The sequence below is a fragment of the Syngnathus typhle genome, linkage group LG14 (genome assembly GCF_033458585.1).
Source record: "Syngnathus typhle isolate RoL2023-S1 ecotype Sweden linkage group LG14, RoL_Styp_1.0, whole genome shotgun sequence".
Classification (NCBI taxonomy): Eukaryota; Metazoa; Chordata; class Actinopteri; order Syngnathiformes; family Syngnathidae; genus Syngnathus; species Syngnathus typhle.
The window spans coordinates 2,304,869-2,321,460 of NC_083751.1; the positions used below are offsets into that span (position 1 = coordinate 2,304,869).

The following is a 16,592-nucleotide window of genomic DNA, read 5'->3' on the forward strand; positions in this document are numbered from 1 at the left end:
AGGTCAAATATGAGCGTCAGAGGTGATTCATGTCATTGAAATCCCCTCTCCCGGCCGCCTCCAGGGTTTTGTGGGCGTGTGCTCAAAAGGTGAGAGAAACCAAACAGGTTGGACCGAACACATCAATGGCCCCTCCTGATACCAATTCAGCAGTCTTGAAAGCGAATCCTTCATGTCTCATCTTCCTTTCGCTCATTCCCACACTATTCACGCCGCGAGTGTAAAGAGGAGCGACAAAAACTTTGACGGCGCGACAAGACGCAACATGACGCTGACATTCCTTTGGGGTGAAATATTGGTGCGGAGTTAGACAATTTCAGCGTCAAGAGTTTTCATAAAAAAAGGGGGAATCAGTGTTAGGGAGGGATAGAGGCGATGCTGTGGAGCACAGGACTACTGCTCAGCTTCTTCTTCACCTGCTGCAACGCTTGGGGTAAGATTTAAATCCACATTTAATGACGTCACGGGGAGTTTTAGTTTGTGTGCAATACAAGGAAAAGGCAAACACACTGGTGTCTTTACAAACAACATGAAAATTGTGGAAATGCTCTCCCCAGACGTGGAGTGCGTGCTGGGCATTGTGGGCCGGCCGCTGCGGCTTTCCTGCTTTTACCGGGAAGCCCTCACCTTGGCCAATGTCTCTGTTGAGTGGAGGAGGAATGAGAATAAAGTGGTTGGAGACGAAGATGACAACGACGACGCTCTCACGGGGAATTTCACACTGAGCCTGCCCACCGTGGACCCACAGGAAGACAATGCATCCTATAGTGTCATTATTAGCGCTCGGGAAAACCGCAGCCTGGAGGCCTGCTCGCTCTGTGTCAGGGTCGCTGGTAAGTTTGTTTTATTGGCCTATTTATTTATTAAAAATACATTTCGTTTAAATTTCGAAAATAGAGATTTACCTCCGTGTTATTTCTGTGTGTCAGCTCCATTTAGCGCTCCCGAGCTGCGGTGGGAGGCGGCGGAGGAGAACGTCCCCAGTGTCTTCCAGTGCGATTCGGGCGGCGGTTTCCCCAAGCCGGTTCTGGACTGGCTGATTGACGACGGGGCCCAGGAAATCCCAGAGGGCTCGGTACAGACCCAGGTGGAGCTGCGGGAAGACTCTCGCCTCTACCACATCACCAGCTACTTGTCCGTCAACGTGACGGACAACAACGTGTCCTGCGTGGTTCACAACACGCTACTCAACCAGACCCTAACCTCCACCACACGTATGTGGGATGTCACTGCAGGGGGTAAGGGGAGGTTTGTGATGTCACTGGAAAGGGGGTCGGCAGGGTCTGATGGCCAATACGGTGGCCCTGATCTATGCACGTTTATATGTGGGTCCCGATGGCTTCTTCCTTGTCTCTGCTTAGATGCGGTGTGGCATGGCCCCGTGGTGACCCGGGCCAGAGACGCCCTGTGGGTATTCAGCACGGCTCTGTGCGTTGTGGTGGGTATCATGGTGGCCGTGGGCTTGGGCTACCAGATCCACCTGGACCGGGTGAGCAAGAGGAAGAAGATACAACACCTGAGCAGAAGGGACAGAGGTAAATATAGGCGGGCACTGAAATAGTTTGGTCCCGGGTCAAACTCTCACATGTGCATTTCGTCAAAATTGGAACTTGGGGAGCGACTATTAAAATAATGCAGTCCGATTTTTGCATTCTCTACTGTCAAATAACGACAGCGCCATCTGCAGGTTACCACAGGAGACGTCAGCAATCCGAGGAAACGGAAGTGGTCACGTTGCATTCGTGGGAGTCCAACGTCTAATCGTCCAACTTTGAAATGTTCCTTCTGCACGTGATCAATATTGAACCGCAAGTTGGCTATTTTAATTTGAAACAGACATTTCATACTCGGAAGCACCTTCCTGGAAAGTTAGAAAAAGAAATTGACATGTCAAAAACAATATGTACAAAAAGCTCTCAAGGACTCGCGGAGAAGATTGAAAAGGAAACGGAAGAAAGGAATTTGCCCAAGTGAATTGCCTAAACCATAAATAAGGTGCAATTTTTTTTTAATGGAGGATTCACCATGAAAAAGGAGATGTGACGATTTGTTCATCACTGCTCGAATGTTTTAATGAATTCTTGGCAGATTAGAGCTCATAGTTTTTTCCAATAAATTCATTTTTTTCACAATGTCTTTATAAAAATCATTCTTCATTCATCTCAAGTCAAAAGACACACCATCTCCGTCATTGTCCGTCTGACGGCGACTCCTGTCGATCATGATTCTTAACGTCAATCAATCACAAGTGAAACACGTTCACCATCTTGTCAGTCGGTGGGTCATCTGGCCTCTCCCTGCGGGGAGGTGACGGCGTAGACGTCGTGGCGGCGCTGGCTGGTGATGGGGATCTGTTGCCGCACTTCAGCTAGGTACTGAAGGTCTGAAATCAGCGCGGCGCCGAATGAAACAGACAATTTCATAAAACAAATATTCAAATTCTCTTAGTCCAGTTCTTCTGTGCACTTGACACTCACCGATATCGGCGTAGATCACGGTCTCCTCGGCGCCGGCTTTCGAGATAACCTCCCCCCTTGAAATGAGACATCTTGGTGAAGCAGCATGTGGCTCATTCTTGTATTCTCTCCCCCATTCAAACAACCTTTAAGCGTTTCAAGTCAAGTGATGCGTCTCACCAGGGGTTCACCACAGTGCTGTGACCCCAGGCCACGTAGGAGGCGCTCTCGTCCCTGGCGGGTGAAGCCGTGGCCACGTACACTTGGTTGTCCACAGCTCTGTGAATCACAGATACCGTAATTTTCGGACTATAAATTGCGTTTTTTTTCATAGTTTGGGTGGGGGGGCGACTTATACTCAGGAGCGACTTATATAAATTTTTCACTTTTTTGGGCATTTCATGGCTGGTGCGACTTATACTCCGGTGCGACTTATAGTCCGAAAATTACGGTATTTTCACACCATTGCGCTCGTGGATCGCAGTAGCGCTGTACTTCCGAAAACCTCACCTGCCCCTCTGCAGGAGCTCCCAGTGGGCCGGACCCGTGGTCATGTTGAAGGCTCCTGGGTAGAGCAACAGCTGACACCCTGACCAGCAGAGAAGAAGAACCTGTGAAAAAGCCTTCTAACAAACATCAACGTCGGTGACACACTCACCCTTCCTGCTGTAGAGCTGCGCCAACTCGGCAAATCTCAAGTCATAACAAATCCCCACGCCCACTTTGCAGAAGGCTGGGAGTAAATATGACATTTGGAATATCGTCAAGACAAAGGAAAATAAATAAAAGCAAGTCGTAATAAATCGACAGCACTCAACGTGTTTCGAACATGGACAAGGTGTTGCCTGGGCTGAGCGTTTCCGACTCCTGGAAGGAGATCTTGCCTGGGATGTCGATGTCGAACAGGTGGATCTTGAAGAGGAAAAAGCAACAGTTTGTGTGTGTCATGTGTGGGAATCAAACTTCTTGATGGTGTACCTTCCTGTGTTTGACAAGGAGCTGTCCATCAGGTCCAAACACCAGACAGCTGTTGTACAACTTCCCTGCATCCTCCTCGGGGATGGAACCTAGTGCAATGAGAATGGAAATAAAAGTCATGGTGTTATACGTGAGAATTGGTGTGAAAAATTTGTAATAAATTGGGTTAGGCAGCAGGTTCTCACCTCCTACCAGGTAGACCTTGTTGTCCTTGGCTGCCTGGGAAAGAAGCTGCGTGGACTCTCCTGGGATCTTCTCAGCGTAGGTGGGAAAGAAACCGCTCCCATAGGGGGAATTGAAGCATTCCTGCAAGTTTTTAATTGAGTCAAATTTAATTTAAAAAAAAAAATGGTACTGTGTCTTCTCACCGGAAGCAGCACCACTTTGCTGCCTTGTCCCGCCGCCTCGTCAATGAGTCTCCGAGCCCGGCTCAGGTTGTCCGCCTTGACGCTTCCCACCTGCAGCTGGATGACGGCAAGCCGGAACTCTGCGAGCAGCGACAACAAGACGCCATTATATGTTTGTGTTTTAGTGAGGCTCTCAGTCCATAAAAAAGACACACTTACTGGACATTGCCTTCGCTATTGTAGACATGAATACTACGGCAACTTATAACTAGTGTTCGTGTTGTGTTTATATGCTAACTACATTAAGGCTAGCCGTCAACTGCTCTTCAAAGTAAAAGTAAATGATTACGTTTATTTCTTCAAGTAAAGACTGATGACAGTATTGATAGCCTTAGACATTCTTGATTAAATGTAACACAATCCAACATTCATATTTATCCATCGTACTTTGGCGACGTAGGTGTATACTGTAACGCAATGCCATAAGACTTTATTCTGAAATGTAAAAGGAAGTGACGTTTTCAGGGGCGGAAATCTGTCCGCCAATCGCGTTTCTGTGCGAAACTTGGATTTATTATGAGTTTGTGGAATTTCCATTAATCAAGAACAACGATTATACAGCAGTGATATCGTTTTGTTTATTAAAATGGGAAATGTTTACAAAATAATAGCAGTACAGTAAGGTGCAAATTCAACCTTTTTTTTTTTTTTTGCATTGCCAGCTGAGTGGTGCCATTCTTTTGTTAGTGATGTTAACCAGTGGTATTAAGACTAGGACCAATAGTTCTAATTCTTGTTCATATACTTGCAAGTGTAATATTTACAGCACGATGCATTGGCGTAACGATCAGAGTGAAAAAAAAAAAAGGCATTCGTTGAAAGTTCTGTATTCAAGTTTGTGTCGACCATATTCTAATCAGTATGTAGAATCAGTAATGTTTTCTTTAAAGCGCAAAAGTAAACTGCAAATCATTCTGTAATGAAACAAATGTTGACGCTCGGTTGCTACGTCACACGCGAGATGAATTTAAAGCCTTGCTGCATACTTCGGAGATGCTTCACATAACAGCAGTACATCATATGTACATATTTATAATGAACCTCACATTGGGTTTCTACTTAAGGCTGACTGCTGGAAAAAAACAAATAACCTCGCCTCGACTGTAACATTGCTGCTACTAGTCCTGTACATTCAGTACTTGTCCGCCTAAATTAACCGGTGTGGAAATAAGACAGCGAAAACACTGTTAAACATTTAACAAAGTGTGTCACGTAATCATTGAACAACCGCTTGGATAGTAACGCTACCTTAAGGCCAGAGGAAAGCTTCCAAAGTGGAATAGCACTGCTTTAGAATGAACAAATAATACAGTATAACCAATATATATATATATATATATATATTTCATAAGTTAGTGTAAAGAGGGCAGCATGATACGCTCTGGGCTCCCGCGGTTGTGCAGTGGAGCGGCGTGGCATCCGAGGGCCGACGCCGCACCGCGTCGGGGACCCGAGGTACTTCCAACAGTTTTTGTTAGGGGCAAGCGGTCACCAGACGCCGCCGTTGTCATCGTCGGTCATTTTACGAAGTCTCCAGCGCGTCGAGGACCTTCATGATCTGCTGCTTGATCACCTTGGTAGCGTCTCCGGCGTTGGGGATAAGATATCTAAGAGGAGGCGAACACACGGAGATTAGCGACTCATACAAGCACACCGAGGGATTGAGCAAAAAGTCACCGTTCCACTGCGGAAATCTCCACTCCGGTGGAGTTGTTGGTGCCAAACTTGAAAGTGATGAGCTCCGGGTGCTTCTTCTTGGACGTGATCTTCACCACGGAGCTCAGCGCTTGTCTGGACTGGATGTAAGCGAAGCCCTTCCTGGTGGCGATCTCGCGAAGGCAGTACATGTGCGTGGCTGTGACCAGCAAGTGACTGCGGTTGAGCGCAAAACACAACGTAAGAACACAATAAAAGAGAATTTAAACAAAGTTTTGGCTCACCTGGGGAACATGTGACCGGTCTCCTTCACCTCGTTGCACGGGATGTGATGCTTGACGTCGGGCTTGTTGATCCACGTCTGAACGTTGATAATCTCCTTCCGGTCGTCGTCCGACATGGACGAACTGTCGATCTCATCTAAAGGACGCAAGGGGGACCCGTCGATAAAAACGCTCCTCACATCTGATGACGAAAGACGACGACGAAGCATTCACCTGTGTCGTACTCCTCTTCGTCGCCAATACTGAAAACGGGTTTCACTCCGCGGTAAGGTTTGCCCACGCGGTCGCTGCTGCTCACGTGTCTGAAGAGAGGAAACGCTTTAGTGGAAATGCCGAGACTGCAACACGACTGTGGAAAAAGCCCAATACATCTATTTGACACAAATGGCGATGGCAGATGAAGACCTCCAAGCTGCAGAAAAAAAGGGAAAGCGTGACAAGAATTGCTAGGAGTAAAACATATAACATAAAGACAATCAATTCGCTCTTGCCCAGCATAACTGAGAAATTCAAGTTTGTAAACCACTGTAATGACCAACGCACCCCAACAGATGGCGATGTTGCATCACATTGGTTTTGAGATCAGCGTGTCTTTTTGAGAAGACAATAAAGATTAGGCAGGGAGTCTCTTCTGCGTGACAAACGGAATCAAAAAAAAGACGATGAAAGCTGAAGTGAGGATGAATCAACCAACGCCTACAAAAAAAATGTTAGTGAAAGCATGACGACTAGCATGTGTGTGTTTGTTTGGGGGTTAAGAGAGAGAGCCATGAATGCTAAGAGAGAGTGGCATGCGTGAATGTGTTCTTCAGAGCCAGTCGCTGGCATGCTGAGAGCTCAATTGCGAGCGCTTACCTATCAGGAATCACCTTCTCTGGCCAGGGCAGATTGAAAGATATTCTAGCATGAAATAAGGTACAAGGTACGGTGAATATAATTTGTTTTGGGGCTTGGGGTGAGCAACACTGACAAAGGTCAAGTCCACAATCTGACAAATACTTTCATTTCCACTGCCAACACGGACGGGCACATAGAGGAATTGCTCACCTGTCCACAGGGGTGGACGTGTTTTCAATGAAGCTGATCATCTTCTCTTTCACGTTCACCGACTTGGACTTGAGGGCAAAAGTCATTTTGTTGACCAAAGACTTGACACCTTTGCCGTCACTCAGAGACTCCCCCTGGTGGCCATGCAAAAGAACAAGAAACGTGCTCAAATGTCAACCAGGAAGCAAAAATAAAAAAAAACTTTTCTGCCGTACGTCTGCCGAGCTGAGGCTGCTGTGAGATCCCGACGTGCTGACGATCCAGTGGATGTACGACGAGTCCAAGCCCTCCACGTTCATGTCCACCAGGTGCTGCTGGAGAGCTGAGAACAAACACACAAAATTATCTGTCACTTAAATTGTGCTTGGTTATCCCCTCCTAATTTATTTATTGAGGCAACCTGAAAGGCTTTTAAAAAATAACTATACTCACCCATGAAGCCCCCCTTAGCAATGCTGACATATTCCTTATTTTTCTGCAAGACAAAGCTCTTAGTCAGCATAAAATGAGCCCGTGCGTTTTCGCCCACCCTATTCGAGTCTCTCACCTGCAGAAAGTGTGCCAGCACCATGTTCATGTACATGTCCTCCTCCTCTCTGCCGCTGCCCATGAAGCACAGGTGCTCTCCGCTGGCGACCGAGCCAGACTCCAAGGACTGCTTCTGAGACTCCAAGAGGGACTTGACCGACAGAGCAAACTCGGACGGGTTCTGGAGCATCTGCGGCAAAACAGAAAAAGTGAGCAATTGACAAGAGATGCTTCTGAGTACCACTGACGCCAACTCACCAGGTCTGAGTCCAGATGGAAGGCAGTGGACAGATGACCGGCGTTGTACTGCTCAGCCGGCCGGCAGTCCACCACAAAGAAGCGCACCCCGTCCTGAGAAGAAAAGAGGGAGTTGGCGGTACGTTAGCTTTTATTGTCTCGCATTTTAAAATGGTCGGCAGCTAAGTCACCTGCTGATGTTGGTTGGCCAGCAGGATTTCTGGGACAGACACTGGGAGGCAGAGCGCCTGACTCAGGTCGATGTCCTCCTCCTTCAGAGCCACCAGACTGCTACCGAACAGGTTTTGGTTCATCTGGAAAGAGAGAGAAAGGCGTCAGCGGTCGACGTCAGACTAGGATGTGGTAGATGATGGCCAGGAAATGGAAGTCCAACCTTCCTGAGCGACAGAGGAGTTTTGCTCTGGTAGTACTGGGCCAAGGAAAATAAGTCCTCGATGTCCTCAGCTTCGAGTAGAGAAGGAGATTCTTCCAGCATTTCTGTTAGACAATGTTATTCATTAAAAGTGATTTGCCGCCATCTTGTGGCATCTAAAGTCAATTACAATTTTTTTTTGGGGGGGGGGTCAATGAACACCTCAAGCATGCAGACTGAGGATCATACTTACTGATGATGTCATCTTTGTTGTCTCCTTCTCTGCCAAGGATGGACTCTCTACAGATTGGATATAAAAAAGAAAAAAGTAAGCAGTCCGATTCTCTCTCACAGAAAAACGGTAAGACTTTACTTGGCATTGACGAGGATGATGAGCATAAGGAAGAAGATGAGGAACGGGTCCGCTTGTTGGAGGTAGCAGTCCCACAGAGCCTGGGTGACGTCGGCCGGGCAGTGGCTGGAGAACAGGCTGCCCATCTGTGGAGGACACAAACAGTTCGGGGACATTAACAGCGCAGTGACGGAAAGAATCCATTTGAGGAATTCCAACACACCCAGTTGATGGCGTAGGAGTCAGGCGTGATCTTTTTGGTATCCAAGAAGGAGCAGAGTTCAGGTTCGTGGTACTGCAGAAGCAGTCGGTATAGGTGGAACGGGCGCCCTTTGGGCACACACTCCCTGAAAGGGGGGGGGGGGGGGGGGGACATCCTTAAATGATGTGATTTAATAGGCAACTTTTATACACAAAACATCTCGATTGACAACAAATAATTGTTTAAAAGGACAGCACACCCACCGGGGTATGTGCTTGTTCATAATGGCGTAGAAGCAGTTGTAGAGGTCGCTGCGGGCCAGTCGAAGGCCCAGCAGCGGTTTGAGTAGATGCGGCCAGCTCAGGTCAGAAGTGAAGCTGATATTGCGCGACTTGCAGTAGAAGGTGACCACCGCCTCCACGTCGGACACCATGTCGCCGCGCTCCTCCTCCGACACTTGAAGCTGCTCTGAATGTGTTAATCCACAAAAGAAAAAAACCCATTAGTGACCAAATCCCCCCCCCAAATTTTGTTCAAACAGCGATCCGCATTTCCTCACCGATCAGCTGCTGACTGCGACTATGAATGAGCGTCTGTTCTGGTAAATCAAGGATGCCATCCCATTGCGCCAGAGAGTCTCCTTTCCCGGACACGTTCAGCGCAATCTGGTGACACACAATAAGCCATTGATGTTCAATTTACCACCATTGAAATCTTCATTTCCAGACAACTGTACCTTCCACATCATCGCTCTCTGTTGAGCTGAAGTCTCCTGAGGGTGGACGACACCTTTGTCCATCTCCATGTCGGAACTACCCGAGTCCAGAGCCTCAGCTAAATCTTGGTCCCTGATGAGACAAACCAAAAGTTTTCAATTATCAATTAGATTTTATGTATCGCGAGTGTTAGGAAGAGGTAGTAAGATACATATGAAACAACACACCACTCCCTAACATCACATTCCATTCATTCCGATGGGATGATGTTGATCTGTCCTTTATGACCCTATGCAAGTCGGTCAAGCAGAGAAGCGAGGTATTGTGTCAGATTTTTTAAAGCACGTCAAGCAGCAAGGGAAACGAAACAGAGGCCATTGTTGAATCGAGCGTTCCGCTTTGGTTGTGCTCGAGCGCAACAAATCCCAGCTATCAATTGGATCTGGTCATTGTTAGCATTCTCAGCGTATTAACCGGCGAACTAGATATGCTGACGAAGCGAAAGCTATCCAAAAAAGGCATTTTTTTGTTCCAAAGTTCCTCAAAAATACATGAGTAAGTTCCACGTGAGTGTGACTCCTAACATGGTGACTAATTTTAATAAATGATAAATAGCTGGCTAAAAACCGAAGAGTACAACACACGGAAAAAACGATACAAAAGATTGACAACACCAATTTATCGTCCATCAAATTCGGTAGACCCGCCGCGGATAAAGAACGTCCGACTGCAGGAAATGTCCCTTGACGAAAAGGACAAAAAGAAGATTGTCTCACCAGCTGCCCCGAAGCGCTTCCTCCACAGCATCCGCCATTATTGTGTTGACGAGACACGTCAAGTGCCGACAAGTATCGCGAGAGTTTGTTGATGGCTGAGGGGCGGAGCTAACGTGTCTGTTTTCTTTTTGCTTTGCGTTGATTTTTCTTTATTGTAAAAAGTGAAAGCACGTCAACAGTCTTTCCAGGAATCATAACTTTATTAGGATTCAAATTCTATTTCACTTTGGTCACCATACACATCGATGAAGAATGTCAGTAGAATTTGTCAGTCAAAATCAAAGTGTCCATCTCAAACCCTTTACCACAATTCCAATAGGAAATTTGTGCCTGTCTGTAAAACGAGAAACAAAAAAGAATCAGGTAACGAGATTAAAAGGATGACCCCGGCAGATGAAAATGAAACCAGTTTTCTTGTCCCCAACAGGTAAATTAAATGGTAGAACTGTTTTAACAATGCAGGTGCTATAAAAAGGAGGCGTTTTAAGTCAGCCTGATAAGATTGATTCTCCTAGTGTTCAAACAGCGCAGGCGTTGCATTTACATTAGAAAGTGAACATGCTGCACGCAATGTAGAAAAAGAAAAAAAGAAACAGGCAATTCAATATTTTAAAAAACAAGCGAAAAAAAAAAAAAGAAATACCATTCCCTGCTTCCGAATCAACTTTTGCATACAGGCCCAAGCATTCCCAAGACAGACATGACATATTTGGCTACATGTTTTGAATCTTCAATTTGGAACTGATATTGGGAGATAAATGGAACAAAACACTTTGATAGTCAAACTTTCTCTCACAGTATTCTCTGCTGACAAGTCCCCTTTTTTTAATCGTACTAACTGTCATTTGGACAAGTGTCTTCAGCCATTCCTGTTTGTGACACATGGTGGGGAAAAAAAACCTTAAGCATTCCAGACCCTTTTTCCAAACACAACGTAAACACGATGCTCAAGCGGGCTCTTCGAATTATTATTATTTTTTTTACAATATAATCCAGCATTTTCCCCACCTCGCTTAAACAAATCGATGCAGTTACACAGTTACGATTGGAGAACGAGCAACCTTCAGATTGATGCCGAGTTAGAGCGTCGGCGGCTTGAGGCCGTACTTCCTGGCCACCTCCGTCTGGGCGTACGCCGCGTCGCACAGCGAGTACAAGTGTGCCATCTCCATCTCCGATTTGGCCAGGTTGATGGCCTTGTTGAACATCTCTATCGCTTTGTCCAGATTGCCCCTGGGGGGAAAAAAAAAGTTACCCTCTGGTTATCTCACCTCGAAAAAGGTCAGTGGGGTCCCCTCACCTTTGAACTTCAATTGTTCCCATTGTTTCATAGGCAAAATCACATTTGTTGTCAATCTCGATGGCCTTGCTGATGAGGTCTAGACCCAAGTCCAGGTCTTGCTTCCACTGGAGCTGTAACAATCTGCACAGAATCGGGATCAAGATTTATAGCACACTACGCCACACCCTTTTTAAAGCCTCGCTGAACCCAAAGCAGATCTGTAGACATCGAGAGTAGGAATCCCCCCATTGTGACAGTCTTACCCTTTGTGGACATACGTCGTGGCGTTGTCGGGTTCCAGCTCAATACACTTGTCATACATCTCGTCCGCTTTGCCAAACTGCTGCTGATCGGTCAAAGCCTAAGAAGGAGGTATGAAAATGTTAAGGCATTGATGTCGCGCTGAGAAAAATCGGAGTACTTACCTGAGCGTAGAGCGCATAGCCCTCAGCGCACTTGGGGAACCTTCTGATAACGTCCTCGAAGCCATCCATGGCGATCTGGACTTGTGATGGGTTGTGGCCCGTGTACGCTTGTCTGTACTGGAGGACACGCAAAGTCGTTCACGCTAAAACGTGGCGGACGATTGTCTAAACTTACCAGTGCGAAACATTTCTGTGCCTGGGCGAGAGCGGAGTCGGGCCTGAGCAGGATACACTCGTCAAAGTCCCCCACGGCTTCATCCACCTGGTCTAGAAGGATCTTCAGCTGAGCAAACATAACCACGAGTCATAAAACATCCCTTCTGGAAATAGTATAGAATTGATCAACCCGACTCATACCTGCCCCCTGTGGTGGTACACGTCGGGGTTGCGCGTGTCGATCTCCGCCGCCATGTTGAAGTCCTGCGTGGACAGCATGGGTTGCTGCTGCTGCATGTACATGCTGCCACGCTTGATGAGAGCGTTGGCTCGCAGCTGACGACGAGAAAATAGATGAGCCCACACCGAAATAAAACAAGCAAAAAATAAAATGCAAGCACCTTGACGTTGGCCTCCTGCATGTTGATGACGCGGTCCAAGTCGGGCTGAGCGGCGGTGGCGTTGCCGATCAGTAGGTAGAAGGTGGCGCGCAGAAGAAGCGCCTCGGCCGTGTAGCGACCCTCAGAGTCCACTTCCTTGGTGCACTCGCTGATGATCTTGTCGTAGTTCTCCTCCTCCATGAAATGCTTGGCCTTCAGGTAGCCCGAGCTAACGAGGTGGAGCAATTTTTAAAGAGCGCCAAATAGCAAGCTTGCCATCCCCTTGAGAAAGAGCAAATCATCTTCCCTCATACCTGGCCGTGACTTCGGAGGCCTCGCCCTCCTTGTCTTTGTCCTCATCCTTCTTCTCGCCCTTCTGCAGGGGCTGTGAGATGATGTCATCGGTGAAGGAACCAAAGTAGGACTTGATGAACTGAGGCGAAGGCATCATCGGCTCACGGTTCTGGAACAGACGGAGCATGGTTACTTTCCCTTCAAGCGAGTTCATTTACTATGCTTATTTCCAACCACTAGGTGTCAGTGTTTCTCCCTGAACACATACAATGTTTTTTTTTCTCCCCTTGGTAAATATTTTAAATGGCGTTCTTTTGAATACAATTATTGAAATTGAATGTTATTTTAGTCTACAGTTAAAGTGCAAACAAGGAAAGTACATACCTTGTATTTTTCTTTCGCCTTCTCCTTCCCCAGCTGCTTGAGCACCTTATCTGCCAGCAGCATGCTCTGTTGGTTCTGGAAGGCCTCCAGGATACACACAGCAGTGACATCTGTAAAGTCACACAACCAGGAATGTCATGCCAAAACATTTTTACTCCTCACACACATCTACACCTCTCACCTTCCAAGCATTCCTTCTTATTGTCCAGCTTCTCCAAAGCTTTAGCCCTCCTGAAAAGAGCTTTGACATAGCGCGGGTTGAGCTTCACAGCCTCTGAGCAGTCCTGGACCACCTCAGTCCATTTCATCTGTGGAAAAACAAAAGATTAAATGAATGAATGAATGAATGAATGAATTAGAGACGGTTACCTAAACAGATTATCTACATTTTAGGGTTGTAAATTATGCATCAACACGCCTGATCTCCTCAAGCAGCAGAGAAGGACTCAAGAACTCTGTTTTGTCGAGTGTGGTGCCAACCTGCTGTTCGAAGGCCGCTGCTCGGTTCTGGTAGAACGTTGACAGATCGCTTTTCTGCTCGGCTGGGCAGAGCGCGATGGCCTCGGTGTAACACCGGATGGCATTGTCATACTTGGCTGCTTTAAAGTATTTGTTGCCTTTGTTCTTTGCTGCTTGGGCCCTGTCCAAAGGGCTCTAAAAGGGGAGGAACACAGGAGCAATAACCAACTTTGTCGCAATCAGATTAAATTTACAGAATTATACTTATCAAACATAAAAGACATTTTATGTTAAAGTTAGGTTACGATGAAATCCTGACGATAGCATTATCACGAATTAGCAACCAGCCCTGCAAATTTGTAGGTTAGTGAGCTCGTAGCATTAGCACATTCTCATTAGTTTAATCGAGTCGATAGACCGAGTGCGCGTGGCCTCCCCAGCCGGAGGGTAGCTGTCACAGGCAGGTGTCCTTGGGTGCGCGTCACCTCAGTGGCAATGACACACCCTCGGCCGGATAAGCCGCCCAGCAAGCCCCGCGGCACGCTACAACCCTCGCGGTTGCGCCATATGAAAACGCCGCCGAGCGTTACCATGTTCTCCAGCCCCTGGTTGGCTTTCGAGGCGCTGTCTTGGCCCTGCTCCGGACTGGCGCTGCCTTCTGGTGTTATCCGTTCGCCGCTGCCTTTCCCCGGGCGTCCTTTCGCCTTGCTGCGGTTCCACAGGTACACGGCTCCCACCCCGAGCACGATGGGAGCGCCGACCAGCAGAGCCAGCTGCCAACGGGGGAGGCCGGTGCCGGACTGCGGCTCTACTGGCTTGGAGGCAGCCATGATGAGCAACCCAGGATCGGCTAGCGCGCTAGCTAGCGAGTTAGCAGCTCTGCGCAAGTCGTCTTCTTCGCGTGCTTGGAGCAACGTGAAGAATCATGGGATAGCGGCTGACGGGAGTTGTAGTTTTTAAGTAGTATCATTTGTAGTCCAAATCTGCTTCCGATTAGTTCAAGTACAATATGTTATTTTGTGTTTTGACGGTTTGTTCTGTTGTCTCAAATACAATTTAAAGGTGCTTTAGACATAAAAATCCATTTTTGTAACTATAAATCTGTTTTTAAAGACAACCCCTGCCTGAGAAACCCCAACCCTGGTTTGAGCTTGAATTTGAAATCCTATAAACTGAGCTAAAATTATCCAAGTCTCCTTAATATTATTGGAGTCATTTTAGCTCCAACACCTCTTCGTTATAGAGACGTTATTTAAGCCTGACGGGGTTGACTGTAGCTGACTTTGACGACTGGTGAGTGTCGGTCACAGGCCGAGAACAAATAGCCGGGGGCAAAAAAACATCGAGTGGCGTCCAGACACAACAGGGCTCAGCTCCCAAATGGGACAGAGTAGTTGGCAAAGACTAGCACACGTGTCAACATAATGGTAACCTATAAAATAAAAATGTTGATGATTTTGTGTCTAAGTGACCCTATTGCAAAGAATTCGCGTTATCTCAAGCCTGTTGGAAATTTACAAGATTAGCGCCTGTAAAATTCAATATTGCCAAATTAAAAGTCATTTCATGAAATCTGGTTGTTTTAGTCATGTTAAAATATATTTCATTAAAACATGAAGAAGAAGAATTTTCTCATATTTTGCTACTCTTTACTATGGACATTGTGTTGCTCCTTCTAGTGATAATTACTTGGCCACCGGGGGCAGTATTACTAATTATCACCAATTTGGTGTTAATTTCCATGTTAAATGTGTTTTTTTTTTTAATGAAATGAAGTAAATAAAAAAAATAATGGTACGCTTCATGCACATACGGAAGTGTTATAAGCTGATGTTTTGTTGCCCTACATACCAGGACCAGGGAAGCACTCCATAACTATTGACATGTTTGATGCGCTCATGGAAAGTATGGCACATTGTGGAGATGCCTCGGGGAGGGGGTGGGGGTGCGGATGCTGACTGGGTTGGAATGAAAAGGGTTCCAAAAACAAACACTCCCATCGTCAGTCCCTCCAGAGTGACAACTCTCCTCCAGCTAATAGATTGAAAGGGATTGCGGCAGGTTATTTCAGGATAACGTCAGTCAGGCGTTCAGTCAGTCACCGCATCCCACAGTCATGTCGCTGAGGCTCTTGCCCGCCATCATCATGGACGACGAGGATGATGACGGCAACTTTACCAAGTGGATGAGCAGCTACTGGGGACACGGAGGCGAAGGACGCGGCGGAGGTGGCGGAGGAGGACACCTGCGTGAAAGGAAGCGAAGTTTTAGGAGACCGGCCAAGACAAGAGTTGATAGACGAGCATCTCTTCCAACAGTCGTAAGAATGCAACACAATGACATAAAACATCTTTATCAATGACCTCATTGATTAATCAATGGTGACTTAGCGAAAATGAAATGGTAGATAAAACGATTCTGCTTTTTCCACAGTCCCAACTTGACGCCATGAAGCTGAACCGGTTACACGCGGCCACTACTGCGAGTCACGCGAAAAGCCGAGAGGACAAGGGTGAGGTTAGACCTCACCAGAGGGCTCGGCGGACATCCTTAGACGACAACAAACGCTCCAAGCTACCGGAGAGCCGCATCGGAACCATCCCTGAGCTGACCGAATCCTTTCAAAAAAGACTTTGTCTTCAAGATAAATGCACCCCGTCCCAGGTGAGCAGGCAGAGGTCACGAAATGAAGACGACGCTGCTTTTTCTTCATGTGTTTTTGTTTTTCAGAACGGAGATGGCAAGATGTGTCTGCTGTGTCATGACAACGTGTACAAAAGTGGTGCTGGCCTTCAAGAGCCGCATTGTGTGCACACCTTTCACAAGGAGGTAACGCTTATACTAACTTGTCATGCATGACGTCATGAAAACTCACCAGTCTGCTTTTGGACGAAAGGCCGCTCGCAGGTCCGAGCCGTGCGGTCCACGCAGTGGCAGCGAGACGGCCGCGACCTGCATGGTGAGGAGACTCCTGAGCGACAGGCGGAGGTCCGCGGATGAAGTCGGTGCCGTCACCCCCGAAAAACAACAACAGCAGCAGCCGTTCCGCCGGCAGCTTTCCCTGCGCCGACACCGTTGAACTTAACACAGTGTATATTTTTCAGTGGTAGGCCAAAGGCGGAATTGCTACATCTGAGATTTTAGTCTATGAGTTTTGGATGGCAAGGCATGCAAACTGACCACATGCTCCACGGTGCTGA

The 16,592-nt window shown here is 47.2% G+C and overlaps 5 protein-coding genes across 12 annotated transcripts; 2 read left to right on the top strand and 3 right to left on the bottom strand.

Annotated features, from left to right (window-relative positions):
* The first annotated feature begins 72 nt into the window (after positions 1-72).
* On the top strand, positions 73-2,132 carry LOC133166617 (T-lymphocyte activation antigen CD80-like). 6 transcript variants are annotated; one of them, XM_061296671.1, is made up of 5 exons: positions 73-433; positions 558-833; positions 930-1,248; positions 1,362-1,535; positions 1,676-2,132. In XM_061296671.1, exons 1-5 carry the CDS (start codon positions 376-378, stop codon positions 1,773-1,775), a joined length of 927 nt encoding a protein of 308 aa, XP_061152655.1. In that variant the 5' UTR covers positions 73-375; the 3' UTR covers positions 1,776-2,132. The 6 variants fall into 6 exon arrangements, with proteins under 6 accessions (XP_061152655.1, XP_061152653.1, XP_061152656.1 ...); XM_061296672.1 differs by having other exon boundaries at positions 74-433; positions 1,688-2,132; XM_061296673.1 differs by having other exon boundaries at positions 74-433; positions 930-1,238.
* Positions 2,047-4,122, bottom strand: nit2 (nitrilase family, member 2). The gene is made up of 10 exons (XM_061296677.1): positions 4,001-4,122; positions 3,803-3,921; positions 3,620-3,740; positions 3,435-3,523; positions 3,275-3,368; positions 3,115-3,189; positions 2,967-3,045; positions 2,637-2,735; positions 2,478-2,533; positions 2,047-2,383 (listed from the first exon to the last, which is right to left on the bottom strand). Exons 1-10 carry the CDS (start codon positions 4,026-4,028, stop codon positions 2,283-2,285), a joined length of 861 nt encoding a protein of 286 aa, XP_061152661.1. The 5' UTR covers positions 4,029-4,122; the 3' UTR covers positions 2,047-2,282.
* Positions 4,123-4,405: 283 nt separating this feature from the next.
* Positions 4,406-10,125, bottom strand: tbc1d23 (TBC1 domain family, member 23). Of its 3 annotated transcripts, none has more exons than XM_061296667.1 (19): positions 10,013-10,125; positions 9,257-9,368; positions 9,080-9,185; positions 8,784-8,988; positions 8,542-8,665; positions 8,340-8,464; positions 8,220-8,266; positions 7,988-8,091; positions 7,785-7,907; positions 7,615-7,707; positions 7,376-7,546; positions 7,261-7,303; positions 7,044-7,150; positions 6,829-6,962; positions 6,637-6,681; positions 5,995-6,083; positions 5,782-5,917; positions 5,519-5,713; positions 4,406-5,448 (listed from the first exon to the last, which is right to left on the bottom strand). In XM_061296667.1, exons 1-19 carry the CDS (start codon positions 10,048-10,050, stop codon positions 5,364-5,366), a joined length of 2,082 nt encoding a protein of 693 aa, XP_061152651.1. In that variant the 5' UTR covers positions 10,051-10,125; the 3' UTR covers positions 4,406-5,363. The 3 variants fall into 3 exon arrangements, with proteins under 3 accessions (XP_061152651.1, XP_061152649.1, XP_061152650.1); XM_061296665.1 differs by lacking the exon at positions 10,013-10,125 and adding an exon at positions 9,464-9,984; XM_061296666.1 differs by lacking the exon at positions 6,637-6,681 and having other exon boundaries at positions 10,013-10,065.
* Positions 10,126-10,193: 68 nt separating this feature from the next.
* tomm70a (translocase of outer mitochondrial membrane 70 homolog A (S. cerevisiae)) lies at positions 10,194-14,298 on the bottom strand. The gene is made up of 12 exons (XM_061297786.1): positions 13,983-14,298; positions 13,414-13,587; positions 13,115-13,241; positions 12,934-13,043; positions 12,570-12,718; positions 12,277-12,484; positions 12,077-12,211; positions 11,895-12,002; positions 11,720-11,836; positions 11,558-11,655; positions 11,313-11,435; positions 10,194-11,245 (listed from the first exon to the last, which is right to left on the bottom strand). The coding sequence occupies exons 1-12, from the start codon at positions 14,220-14,222 to the stop codon at positions 11,092-11,094; spliced, it is 1,743 nt and encodes a 580-aa protein (XP_061153770.1). The 5' UTR covers positions 14,223-14,298; the 3' UTR covers positions 10,194-11,091.
* Positions 14,299-15,399: 1,101 nt separating this feature from the next.
* Positions 15,400-16,392, top strand: lnp1 (leukemia NUP98 fusion partner 1). Its single transcript, XM_061297840.1, has 4 exons — positions 15,400-15,712; positions 15,826-16,056; positions 16,123-16,221; positions 16,300-16,392. Exons 1-4 carry the CDS (start codon positions 15,509-15,511, stop codon positions 16,390-16,392), a joined length of 627 nt encoding a protein of 208 aa, XP_061153824.1. The 5' UTR covers positions 15,400-15,508.
* The last annotated feature ends 200 nt before the right edge of the window (positions 16,393-16,592 follow it).

What these genes read in the sequence shown, in the direction of transcription:
- lnp1 (XM_061297840.1), top strand. Translation starts at nt 15,509, where the DNA reads ATGTCGCTGAGGCTCTTGCCCGCCATCATCATGGACGACGAGGATGAT. An exon ending in GAGCATCTCTTCCAACAGTC is followed by an intron (nt 15,713 to 15,825) that starts GTAAGAATGCAA and finishes CTTTTTCCACAG; the next exon opens with TCCCAACTTGACGCCATGAA. An exon ending in TGCACACCTTTCACAAGGAG is followed by an intron (nt 16,222 to 16,299) that starts GTAACGCTTATA and finishes GGCCGCTCGCAG; the next exon opens with GTCCGAGCCGTGCGGTCCAC.
- tbc1d23 (XM_061296667.1), bottom strand. Translation starts at nt 10,050, where the DNA reads ATGGCGGATGCTGTGGAGGAAGCGCTTCGGGGCAGCTG. An exon ending in ATGAACAAGCACATACCCCG is followed by an intron (nt 8,666 to 8,783) that starts GTGGGTGTGCTG and finishes CCCCCCTTTCAG; the next exon opens with GGAGTGTGTGCCCAAAGGGC. An exon ending in TGCTGGCACACTTTCTGCAG is followed by an intron (nt 7,304 to 7,375) that starts GTGAGAGACTCG and finishes TTTGTCTTGCAG; the next exon opens with AAAAATAAGGAATATGTCAG.
- LOC133166617 (XM_061296669.1), top strand. Translation starts at nt 376, where the DNA reads ATGCTGTGGAGCACAGGACTACTGCTCAGCTTCTTCTTCACCTGCTGC. An exon ending in CACCTGCTGCAACGCTTGGG is followed by an intron (nt 434 to 557) that starts GTAAGATTTAAA and finishes TGCTCTCCCCAG; the next exon opens with ACGTGGAGTGCGTGCTGGGC. An exon ending in GCTCTGTGTCAGGGTCGCTG is followed by an intron (nt 834 to 929) that starts GTAAGTTTGTTT and finishes TCTGTGTGTCAG; the next exon opens with CTCCATTTAGCGCTCCCGAG.
- tomm70a (XM_061297786.1), bottom strand. Translation starts at nt 14,222, where the DNA reads ATGGCTGCCTCCAAGCCAGTAGAGCCGCAGTCCGGCACCGGCCTCCCC. An exon ending in TAAGAAGGAATGCTTGGAAG is followed by an intron (nt 13,044 to 13,114) that starts GTGAGAGGTGTA and finishes GTGACTTTACAG; the next exon opens with ATGTCACTGCTGTGTGTATC. An exon ending in AGGCGAAAGAAAAATACAAG is followed by an intron (nt 12,719 to 12,933) that starts GTATGTACTTTC and finishes CGTCTGTTCCAG; the next exon opens with AACCGTGAGCCGATGATGCC.
- nit2 (XM_061296677.1), bottom strand. Translation starts at nt 4,028, where the DNA reads ATGTCTACAATAGCGAAGGCAATGTCCA. An exon ending in GAGCTCCTGCAGAGGGGCAG is followed by an intron (nt 2,736 to 2,966) that starts GTGAGGTTTTCG and finishes TGTGATTCACAG; the next exon opens with AGCTGTGGACAACCAAGTGT. An exon ending in AGCACTGTGGTGAACCCCTG is followed by an intron (nt 2,534 to 2,636) that starts GTGAGACGCATC and finishes TCTCATTTCAAG; the next exon opens with GGGGGAGGTTATCTCGAAAG.